Source organism: Hyperolius riggenbachi, chromosome 3, assembly GCF_040937935.1.
Source record: "Hyperolius riggenbachi isolate aHypRig1 chromosome 3, aHypRig1.pri, whole genome shotgun sequence".
In the NCBI taxonomy this organism is placed as follows: Eukaryota; Metazoa; Chordata; class Amphibia; order Anura; family Hyperoliidae; genus Hyperolius; species Hyperolius riggenbachi.
In genome coordinates this window covers 239,818,878-239,831,296 of record NC_090648.1, presented here as the reverse complement: position 1 = coordinate 239,831,296, position 12,419 = coordinate 239,818,878, and the positions used below count along the sequence as shown (strand labels likewise).

Here is a 12,419-nt window from a genome sequence, read left to right as displayed (position 1 = left end):
CACCCCCCGCATCACCCAGTCCCATGCACGCCTCCAGGACTTCTCAAGAGCTGCTCCAACACTATGGAACTCTCTACCTCCACCCATTAGGGCAGCCCCCTCCTTCAACATCTTCAAGAAAGCCCTCAAAACTCACCTTTTCACTCTGGCCTACTACCCCTCACAAGTGCTCTAAACCTACAGCTGAACTCTGGTCCCCTACCATTCGTGTCCTTACCTCTCCCTCTAGATTGTAAGCCTTTGGGCAGGGTCCTCCTCCTTTTGTGTCCTACCTGATCTGGCACCTCCATTACTGTGAACCCATGCCATGCATTTGAGTGAACCTAACTTGCCTAATCTCCATGCTTCATCCAGTGACTAAGCATTACCTTGTACTAATACTGTGCTGTGTGATCTGGTTTTCTTGTATTCCTGTATTGTCATATTGCTGTATGTCACCCCTAAATATTGTCTGTAACCTAAATTAATGTTCAGCGCTGCGTAATATGTTGGCGCTTTATAAATACAATAAATAATAATAATAATAATAAAAGACTAAGTCAGTCCCCACACACAGCATCTCTGCCTGCACGCCGTGTGACTGCCTGCCCCAAGACTAAGTCGGTCCCCACACAACATCTCTGCCTGCAGGCCACTTGACTGCCTTCTCCGCCACCAGCAACAGGGTCCACCAGGAGTCCAGGCAGATTCCTGAATTTTTAAGGCCACTGCTAGCAGCGGCCAGTATAATAATTTTTCTGGTGCGTGTACATGCCTGCCTAATTTTTCTGGCTGCACTGCGGCTGCAACAACAAAACAAAAAGCATGTACATGTGTCAATTGCCCTTCATGATCGTTACCTTGCCGCGGTGAAGGGACTTGCGTATCACAATGAAGCAATGACCGCCGGCTATAGGAGTGTCTCGGGGGGTGGCACACCAAAGATAATAAGGTTGTTGCTTCATTGTGGACAGACCAAATTCAATCAGCTGGACAATCACTGTTGTTCTGTCATTGAGCTACCTCAGCCTGGTGACCGTATGGGCTTGAAAAACGCTATTGCCTGCACTCTCACCATGGTGCGCACCAGTCCAGCACGGCCGTCACAACACAAACAGCTGTTTGCGGTGCGTTACGCAGTGAGATTGGTGTGTCAGTGTGAAGCAGTACTCTAATTACACTCCCTGATTGATGTATACACATGCAAGATGTTTTTAAAGCACTTTAGGCCTGCAATTTAGCATGCAATGTGATTTCTGCCCTTAAAACGCTGCTTTGCGTCAAATCCAGATTTTTCCCTGGGACGTTTGGCATCTATCCCACTCATCCATGCAAAAACTCAGATGTTAGACCCCTTGAAACATCTTTTCCATCACTTTTGTGGCCAGCATAAATGTTTCTAGTTTTCAAAGTTCGCCTCCCCATTGAAGTCTATTGTGTTTCGTAAAAGTTCGTAAGTTCGCGAACGTTTGCGGAGGTTCGCGACCCTAAAATCGGAGGTTCGGGCCATCTCTATTCATTCAATCATTAAGAGACACTGTAGCGAAAAAATATATATGATATAATGATTTGTATGTGTAGTACAGCTAAGAAATAAAACATTAGGAGCAGAGACATAAGTCTAATATTGTTTCCAGTACAGGAAGAGTTAAGAAACTCTAGTTGTTATCTATGCAAATGAGCCATTTGGCTCCATGACTTTCAAAGTTGCAGAGATCTCTGTCTTCTGAAACTAAAGTGTCTGGCACTGTATTGTTTGTATTTCTGCAGAGAACAGTTCAAAAGTTCACTAGCCTGCTCTGTAAAATCATTTAGAATGCTGAGTAGTGTGTAAACTGCAAATATCCAGTGGCTGGATAGTGTAATGGTTAAGGGCACTGCCTCTGACATGGGAGACCAGGGTTCGAATCTCGGCTCTGCCTGTTCAGTAAGCCAGCACCTATTCAGCAGGAGACCTTAGGCAAGTCTCCCTAACATTGCTACTGCCTATAGAGCGCGTCCTAGTGGCAGCAGCTCTGGCGCGTTGAGTCCGCCAGGAGAAAAGCGCTATATAAGTATTTGTCTTTGTCTTCTTTTGTCTTTATTAGAGAATGATGCAATGTTATAAAAAAATAAAAAATTTAACTGAAAATAAAATATGAGAATATTGGTTCTTTGTAATCTGACTCCTTTGTCAATGTAAATTTCTAATTGTCTTGAAAAATTTTAATAAAAAGATAATATATGCAAAAAAATATGAGAATATTTTCTTTGCTACTAATTTTCTAGTAATAATCTGTACTACACAACCAATTCATCATAATTTTTTTCCCCCGCTTCTGTGTCTCTTTAGAAACCAATACAATTTTATTGTCCTATCACAACAGAAGGTATTTGCATACTTCAGTCACACCTGAGCAAGAAGTAACTTCAGTAATGCAACATATCAGGACAGTGAATTAAATACGTAAATCATTATTTTATAGCCATGTAAGCATGACATACATATAAAACCACTGCATTACAGCACACCTATATTTTATTAATCTTACAGACTTGTATAATATAACATGCAGGCAGCTTCCTCAAGTCAACCTATTTCTTATAATGTGAAGTTTGCTGCATTTTCTGCTGTACCCTCTTCTATACTCAATGCTCACATAACTGACTCTGCCTGGCACACAGGCATCATAAATTCAGAGTTTAAGGGTTAGCTGCAAGCAGAATGGATGCAGTTAGTCTGGGCTGAAAAAGATTATGACATTTAAAGTGGTCTGAAACTCTGACATAACATTCAATAAAAATGTGTTTTCCTACTTTTTATTACTCATACGGTTATCATATTTGTTTTTTTGCACAATGTATATTGTCTGTCTACAAATTACAAGTTTCCGAAGTGTAGTTTATTTCGCACTGAAAGCTACCGTTGCATTTTATTCCAGCTGCTTTGTATTATATATTACAATCTTCTGAAGAGCTGTTCTGAACTGCGTGTGTGCTTGAAGCACAGAGAGCTTCTTAGGGCCCGTTCACACTGCACGCGTTTCCAGCCGCGTTTTGGAAACGCGTGCAGGTGGCCAAAACGCACGACATCAGACATTGCATAGAGTGCAATGTCTGATGTTCACACAGCATGCGTTCCGGACCTGTGCGGTCCGGGAACGCATGCTGCACGCAGATTTTACAAAAACGCGCGGCTGTCCCATTCACTTTTCAGTGATGGGATCAGCCACGCAACGCATACGAACGCGGACATGCGTGCGTTCGTACGCGTTGCGGTCCGCATGCGTTGCGGTCCGCATTTTGTAGTCTGAACGGGCCCTTAGAGAGTGTTTTCAGTTGTTTACACACAAATGTAACAACACTGGAATGTAAACAAAGATACTGTTACTTCCAGTCTGGATGCGGATTTGAAGCTGAATAGCCTTTGCGTAGCAAGACAAAGTGCTGCGTTTAACCATTTCAATGATGTTCTGCTACAATTTTTTTCTGGGATAGTAGCTTTAAAGCTGTAAGGAATCTTTTATAGCAAAGTAGAAATGCTGACTTTCAGAGCACATTAATATCATTATCAGCCTCATACCAATTTAAGAAATTGGCATCCTTGTTCAATATTTCATCTACATATTTGAACCAACATATACATTTTTTCTCTGCTATTAGTCTCTCATTTTGTTGACGTAAAGCCACCCTTTCAGGGCAGTAACCCGAATATCATTTAAGCTGTGTCCATGGGAACGAAAGTGTGTGAGGACTGGGAGTTTAGATTTGGTATCGTTATAAGTGTATCTGTGTCTGTTCATACATTTACGCAGAGTTTGTGCAGTTTCTCCCACGTAATGCCTCAAATAAACTTACGTGGGAGAAAATGGAACTGTAACGTTTGCGGAATCGTTTTCGCGGTCAGCACACAAGGTGCGCACTGACACAGCGAAAACCCTCCACAAGCGTATAATTAGGTGAACCCAGGCTAGGTGCAATGCACCAGCAGAGGGCAATTCCCACTGGCAGATGGCGCTGTGGAGTGCAGATGAGCACAGCCGCTGCACGGCCACAGATGCCAGATGGGAATTGTACAGATCTAAGACAATGCAGGGCTGAACAGCCCTTAACCTCCCTGGCGGTTAATTTTTTTTTGCCAAATAGGCAAAAATCCTTTTTTTTTTTAAATTTTTTTTTGTGTTTCATGTAAAGCTACCAGAGTGGTAGCTACATGAAACACCACTAGAAGGCGCATGTGTCCCTCTAGTGCGATCGTCGCCGGCATCAATAGCAAACAGGGGAACGCGTATATAACGCGCTCCCCTGTTTGGCTTCTCCTGTCGCCATGGCGACGATCGGAATGACATCAGACGCCTCCGATCCAGCCCATAGCGCTGCCCGGAACTCATTGGTCTGGGCAGCGCAGGGCTCAGGCGGGGGGGGGGCTCTTCTGCCGCTGCATGCGGGCGATCGCCGCAGGGCGGCGGTGATCAAGCTGTGCGAGCGGCTAGCAAAGTGCTAGCTGCGCGCACAGCACTTTAAATGGCACAAATCGCCCCACCAGGGGCTGAGATATCTTCCTGCGCGGCATAGCCCGAGCTCAGCTCGGGCTTACCACCAGGAAGGTTAAAGAGAAAGAGCACAGATACAGGATGAATGTGTGTACACCAATCTAGTCGCCACCCAGCGACGGTGAACACACATCAGCAGAAACAAAAGCAAGAACGCAATCGCAGAGAATGGCGATTGCCAAGAGATACCAGACAGAAAAGTACAGAGCACGAGAGGAGCAAAGGCACAGCAAATAACAATAAGAAGATAACGAAAACAACAAACGATAGCTAAACGCGAACACCGCACTCATTCGCAACAGAGACAAGCACGCCACCCTGACTGACCAAAGACAGACAAACACGAAAAGAGAGAACATGAACGCTTGCTAAACGGTTACCTCACCGAGCCTACAGCAAGCGTTCATATCAGACAAGACAGACAAACGGAAAACAGGAATATGAGAGGAAAGATCCACTGCTCTTTCCGTCAGAGCGAGAGCGATCCGGGTTCAGGAACAGGCTAGGAAAGATCCACTGCTCTTTCCGCCAGAGCGAGTGCGATCTGGGTTCAGGAACAGGATAGGGAAGATCCACTGCTCTTTCCGCCAGAGCGAGTGCAATCCGGGTACAGGAACAGGATAGCAGATCAGAAGGATCCACAGCCGCTACCGCTAGGGGCCAGTGCGATCCAAACACGACAGACAGATGAGGTAGCCGGTAGCAACCGCTGCTCCAGCTTACACTCCAAGAGCATAGATCAGAAGGATCCACAGTTGCTACCGCTAGAGGCTAGTGCGATCCAAACAAGACAGACAGATGAACAGAAGGGGCTACCAGTAGCTGCTCTGGTTAGCACCTCCAGACAGACAGAACGATTTCCTGATGACCACCGTTGGCGACAGGACAATCGCAGCAGAGAGGCAACACAGACAAAAACAGATAAACAAGCTAACTGCACTAGAGAAGCTGCCTAGTGCAGTCCCAAGAATTACTCTAAGATAACTTTAACAACCAACAGAGGAGGCTGACACTCAAGGAGTGTTTCTCAGTAACAAACCATGAAAGGATGACCAGCAAAGGACTCTGGGAAAACAAGGCTTTTATACTGCCAGCCTTCAAAGGAGGCAGCTAGGTGATTTGCATAACAAATGTATGCAAATTCCTCAGCAGCAGAGCAGGTCAGAAACTTGCAAAGAAAGGACAGGTCTCTCTTCCAGAGACCGGCAGCCCACAGACTAGAGGAATGGTCAAACAGCTGTCTGCCTGTGCAGCCAGCTGAGCGGATCATTACAGTACACCCCCCCCCCCCCTCTAGGGACGGAATCCAGACGTCTCTCAAAACTGGCGTTTCCAAAAAAACTCTAACTGAAGACTCATGAAGGTCGGGACAGCCCGACAAGGGCCAATTCCAGAGTCAGTTCACCCGAAACCGACCTCATCGGAAGCAGAAGCCACCGAAACATGCCCATCAGTACTACAAGTCTCAGTGTAACACCCATCAGGACTGTGAATGCCAGAGAAGAAGCCATCGACACCCTCCAGACAATACCCACCACCTTCCAGGGAGCGTCCGAAAATACCAAACCTGCCACAATACCTGTTCGAAGAGTCCCTTTCAACACAAAAGCCACTGTTGATCCTATCCAGGTACCAAGCAAAATTTCTCCCGGAATCTCCCAGAACCCTTTGAAGCTCTGCAGAGATCCCAAGAGGCCAGAACGCTCACCAGGCTCACATGGAGAACTACCAAGGACCCCTATGGAACCTATGGTTATTCTGGATTCAGAATTACCAGGATACCCATCAAGATCAGGACTTCCAGGGACCACTTCTGGGCATGCAAGCAGGCAGGCAATATCAGAACATGTCTCCACCAAGGAAGCATCTGAGCATGCTGGTAACCGAGGCACACTTGGGCTTTCCGGTTCACAGAGCACATCGGGGTACACCAGCACAGGAGAAACCTCAGGACATGTCGGGGAACTGCCAACCTCAGAGTCCGACACGACAAGACCAAACCCAGGACCGGGCAGAAAATCATCACGAGTAGAGGTCACAGGCACTGGTCTTTCAAAAGAAGACTCGGACTCAAATTCTGAAATTTCTGTGACTGTAATATCATCATTGACTACACATGAGTGAAGCTCTACAAGAGCTGCAAAGGTAGTCAGCACAATAGCAATGCCTACTGAAGTGGGCAAAACCTCAGATGGATCTGGGGGGCAGAAGGCATCTCCTAGAAGTTCTGCACCCTTTAGGAAAGACTTGGAAACCTTCAAGACATCATACAAGACCTCAGAAGTGTCATTTTCCAAGTTTTCTAAGAAGGATTCTGAACTATCCATGTTACAGGGCTGAACATTAAATACCTCCTGCAGGCAGGGCAGATGTCCCAGGAATGGTTCCACCATAAGCTGAGACTGAATTTCATCATCAAAACGAGGATACACAGGAATATCTAGTGAAACTAGCTCTGACTTTCACTGCAGGCAGATTTTATACAAGGCAAAACTGACTCATCCAGAGTACAGGGTGGAGAGTCAGTATTTTCTTCAGAGGAAGAAAGGGACTCACTAATGTCAGTGCGATTGGACATCATATCGTTATTCATGGTACAGGGCAGGCTCAGAGAAACCTTCTCTGGACACAGCAAAGATACTTCAAGGTCAGATTTGCAAAACCAAAGTGCTGTCTCACTCTTAGACTCGGCTAACGATGTCGAATCCGAGGAGACAGAACGCAAAATTTGCGAATCCACGATCGCTTTCGGTTGCGAAACTGATGCTTCCAAAGCGCAAGCCTCCGCAGTCTGTGGAGCGGACTGCAAGGTGTTAAAAGGGTTACTTTTGAGGCTGCATGGTTTAGGAGTTTTCTCCATAGCAGGATTATGTGAAAAACAGGCATCAGACTGCACAGATTCAAACTCCAAACAAACAGAAGAGGATCTATCAGAATTCACACAGGTGTCCACAAACAAGGCACACCCATTCATTTCAGGTCGCACAGTGCTTAACCCTCCTGGCGGTCTAATTAATTTCGCAAGGAGGGAGCGCAGCAGTCATTGGGAGTCCCGATCCACCCCTCAGCGCTGCCTGGCACTGATTGGCCAGGCAGCGCACGGGGTCTGGGGGGGGGGGCGGCACGGCGATCGGTGTGCTGACGCAGCTAGCAAAGTGCTAGCTGCATGCAGTGAAAAAAAAATAAGCAAATCGGCCCAGCAGGGCCTGAGAAAACCTCCTGCGCGGCTTACCGCCAGGAAGGTTAAACTCACTTGCTTTACCCCAGGAAGACAGGAATAATCATGTGACAATGGTGTCTCTTTATTGGAATTAATTGGTTGGTGTGTGTGCAATTCATCCAAAATTGTTTGCTACACACAAATCACCGGATCCACAAAACACTCGTCACACTCATCAGTATCAATCAAATTGTGCATACAATCGAGACAATCATTCAGAACATCTTCGCTTTTTGCGATGTAAAAATCGCAAAAGGCCTTCCAATCAAAGTCAAATTCTTCCATCAAAGCCCCAATTTCCCATGAGGCAAATGGCGGTTCAAACTACCCTGTATCAAGGTAATCTTCATATGTGTTAGAATCAGGAACTTGCACAGATTTTTTAACTGCTTTAATATAATGTAAGATCCTACCTATAATAGGATCCACATATGCTTTTGTCTTAGGCAATGATATCTGAAGCAAATCGAACGTTCCCTCTACCCTGGGAATTTCGGTTTGGTTGGTCATTCTGTAACGTTTGCGGAATCGTTTTCGCGGTCAGCGCACAAGATGCGCACTGACACAGCAAAAACCCTCCACACGCGTATAATTAGGTGAACCCAGGCTAGGTGCAATGCACCAGCAGAGGGCAATTCCCACCGGCAGATGGCGCTGTAGAGTGCAGACAAGCACAGCCGCTGCACGGCCACAGATGCCAGATGGGAATTGTACAGATCTAAGACAATGCAGGGCTGAACAGCCCTTAAAGAGAAAGAGCACAGATACAGGATGAATGTGTGTACACCAATCTAGTTGCCACCCAGCGACGGTGAACACACATCAGCAGAAACAAAAGCAAGAACGCAATTGCAGAGAATGGTGATTGCCAAGAGACACCAGACAGAAAAGTACAGAGCACGAGAGGAGCAAAGGCACAGCAAATAACAATAAGAAGATAACGAAAACAACAAACGCTAGCTAAACGCGAACACCTCACTCATTCGCAACAGCGAAGCGTTTACAGCGCGGTTTCCGCACGAAAAGCGCAACGGAGACAAGCACGCCACCCTGACTGACCAAAGACAGACAAACACGAAAAGAGAGAACATAAACACTTGCTAAACGGTTACCTCACCGAGCCTACAGCAAGCGTTCGTATCAGACAAGACAGACAAACGGAAAACAGGAATATGAGAGGAAAGATCCACTGCTCTTTCCATCAGAGCGAGTGCGATCCGGATTCAGGAACAGGCTAGAAAAGATCCACTGCTCTTTCCGCCAGAGCGAGTGCGATCTGGGTTCAGGAACAGGATAGGGAAGATCCACTGCTCTTTCCGCCAGAGTGAGTGCGATCCGGGTACAGGAACTGGATAGCAGATCAGAAGGATCCACAGCCGCTACCGCTAGGGGCCAGTGCGATCCAAACACGACAGACAGATGAGGTAGCCGGTAGCAACCGCTGCTCCAGCTTACACTCCAAGAACATAGATCAGAAGGATCCACAGTCGCTACCGCTAGAGGCTAGTGCGATACAAACAAGACAGACAGATGAACAGAAGGGGCTACCAGTAGCAACCGCTGCTCTGGTTAGCACCCCCAGACAGACAGAACGATTTCCTGACAACCACCGTTGGTGACAGGACAATCGCAGCAGAGAGGCAACACAGACAAAAACAGATAAACAAGCTAACTGCACTAGAGAAGGTGCCTAGTGCAGTCCCAAGAATTACTCTAATTATCTAAGATAACTTTAACAACCAACAGAGGAGGCTGACACTCAAGGAGTGTTTCTCAGTAACAAAAAGCTTACTCATATATTTTTAAGTTAGCCAATAAATGGTATTATCCTGATTCAAAACTTCTTGCTGTTATTGATGGTTAACACTGTACAATACTCTACTGCTTAAAGGGATACTGTAGGGGGGTCGTGGGAAAATGAGCTGAACTGACCCGGGGCTTCTAATGGTCCCCCGCAGACATCCTGTGTTGGCGCAGCCACTCACCGATACTCCGGCCCCGCCTCCAGTTCACTTCTGGAATTTCTGACTTTAAAGTCAGAAAACCACTGCGCCTGCACGCCCGTGTCCTCGCTTCCGCTGATGTCACCAAGAGTGTACTGCGCAGACACAGACCATACTGGGCCTGCGCTGTGCGCTCTTGATGACATCATCGGGATCGAGGACACGGCAACGCAGGCGCAGTGGTTATCAGACTTTAAAGTCTGAAATTCCAGAAGTGAACCGGAGGGGGGCCGGAGCATCGGTGAGTGGCTGCGCCAGCACAGGATGTCTGCGGGGGACCATTAGAAGCCCCGGGTAAGTTCAACTCATTTTCCCCTGACCCCCCTACAGTATCCCTTTAAGTACATTAGAGAATTTAGCAGGATTCAAGTTCAGGCCACAAGTTGTGATGCTAAAAACTAAGAAATTAAGTCTTGGGTGATGAAAATCTAGTGTGTGTACGTAGCTTAAGGTGTACAAAACAATTTACTCTCCTTCTACAAGAATCACAGGACTGTAGACATTGTTCAACTGCAAATGTCTGAAATTACAGTTTATATTTTCCTAAATAGACCCATATACTGTTTTGTTTATTTTCACAGCACTATAGTAAATACATTTCCAAAACGTTACATCATAAATTGATGGATAGCTAAAAGTAAAAACAAAGCAATAAATGCCCAAAACAAAGCAATAAATGCCTACCTGTGTTTTGAATAAGTGTGGCTGGTGGCCCTTCTGTGTTGCTGTAAACTGCATGCACATTGACTATATACCTTGTGTTTGGTTGCAAGTTGCTGATATGATAAGACCGAACTGTGGGTGCCAGATATTGACTTTTAGGGGTATCTGTAATGTAGCATAGAATACATATGGCATTATAATAAAACATGCATCTCCGAATCAACAGCAACATATTGAAGTCTCATGAAATAAGTGTAATCCATTAACCCATTAGCAGCTTCAATAGAGTTATCTTGTTTAAGATAAGTGCACTGCTTTTGACCTCAGTCACCAGAACTTGCTGTGCTGTAAATTCTTGGAATGCTTTGATCTTTCTCTTCCTACTAGCAGAAAATATAGATACCGAAAATAGAAGTCCTATGTAATTGTCTCACACTGCCCCCTAGTAACAAGTGGCCATACATACACATTACAGCAGTAGTGATTAGAAGCAGGGAAATGTAACAAATAAGAAATAAAAAATATGCTAAAATAAATTGGCCTGGAGCACTTGCAAGCCTCTAAATAAATTGCTAAAGGGTTAATATGTAATCCAAAATTAGGTAATAGTCAGCAAGTAAGTTAAATTATAGATGTCAAGGCTCATATATATCAACATGGATATGAATTATTCAGTGAAGTGTTACAGATGATACAACCTGATACTGCAGGGCTCCAGGACACTTTGTATTCAGTGGCTCCAATGGTTGAACTCCAGGCCACTGATATGGATGTACTTGTGTATCCGGTCACTTTGAAGTTAGACACATAACCAAGAGGAGCTAAGTGACATAACAAGTTAAAATAGACAGCGATGAAGAAAATTAATTTATAACATATTTTGGTTGAACACTAAGCAAATAAATAAATCCTGCAATTTATTAAAACAAATCCTAGTTTTACAAGTTATTGTGAACTGCCAATTATTGAACACTGCCAACTGAGACCTGTGCAAGGCTGTGTTCACTATTAAACATGTAGACATTCACAGAAGGGTCTGAGGAAAACTTACTAATAACAGGTATATATGCAATTCAGCTTGTTAAACATCTAAAATGTATAAAATGCAAAAAAAAAGTATTTGATAAGGATTTTGATCTCTATGAAAAGACGATATATACTTTAAAATAATACTGTTTACATAGATTGGTTACTAAAACCATTAGCAATGGATTATAGGGCCACTGAAGCGGGACTTCCATCACTACAACAATCGCAGCAGTCCCCTGTCACCATATTGAACTCAGCAGCACCTTCTGTATACAGTAGCAATAAAAAGTATGTGAACCTTTTGGAATTATATGGATTTCTGCACAAATTGATCATAAAATGTGGTCTGATCTTCATCTAAGTCACAACAATGGACAATCACAGTCTGTTTAAACTAATACCACACAAAAAAAACATGTTTCCATGTTTTTATTGAACACACCATGTAAACATTCAAAGTGCAGGTGGAAAATATATGTGAACCCCTAGACTAATGATATCTTCAAGAGCTAATTGGAGTGAGGCATTAGCCAGCTAGAGTCCAATCAATGAGATGAGATTGGAGGGGTTGGTTACAGCTTTCCTGCCCTATAAAAAAACACCAGTTTTGGGTTTGCTTTTCCCAAGAAGCATTGCCTTATGTGAATGATCACTCACACAAAAGAGCTCTCAGAAGACCTACAATTAAGAATTTTGACTTGCATAAAGCTGGAAAGGGTTATAAAAAGTATCTCCAAAAGCCTTGCTGTTCATCTAGTCCATGGTAAGACAAATTATCTATACACGGAGAAAGTTCAGCACTGCTGCTACTCTCCTTAGGAGTGGCCTTCCTGTAAAGATGACTGAAAGAGCACAGCACAGAATGCTCAATGAGGTGAAGAAGACTCCTAGAGTGTCAGCTAAAGACTTACAAACGTCTCTGGCGTATGCTAACATCCTTGTTAGCGAATCTATGATACGTAAAACACTAAACAAGAATGGAGTTCATCAGAG

General features: G+C 44.7%; 1 protein-coding gene across 1 annotated transcript in view; it reads right to left on the bottom strand.

The window, feature by feature from the left end:
* LOC137562283 (collagen alpha-1(VII) chain-like) overlaps positions 1–12,419 on the bottom strand; it is a 519,927-nt gene that overhangs the window by 473,546 nt on the left and 33,962 nt on the right. Inside the window, exons 15-16 of the mRNA XM_068273618.1 lie at positions 11,084–11,218; positions 10,419–10,562 (exon numbers count right to left, since the gene is read on the bottom strand). Coding sequence (XP_068129719.1) covers positions 10,419–10,562; positions 11,084–11,218 — 279 coding nt within the window. The remainder of the gene's footprint in view (positions 1–10,418; positions 10,563–11,083; positions 11,219–12,419) is intronic.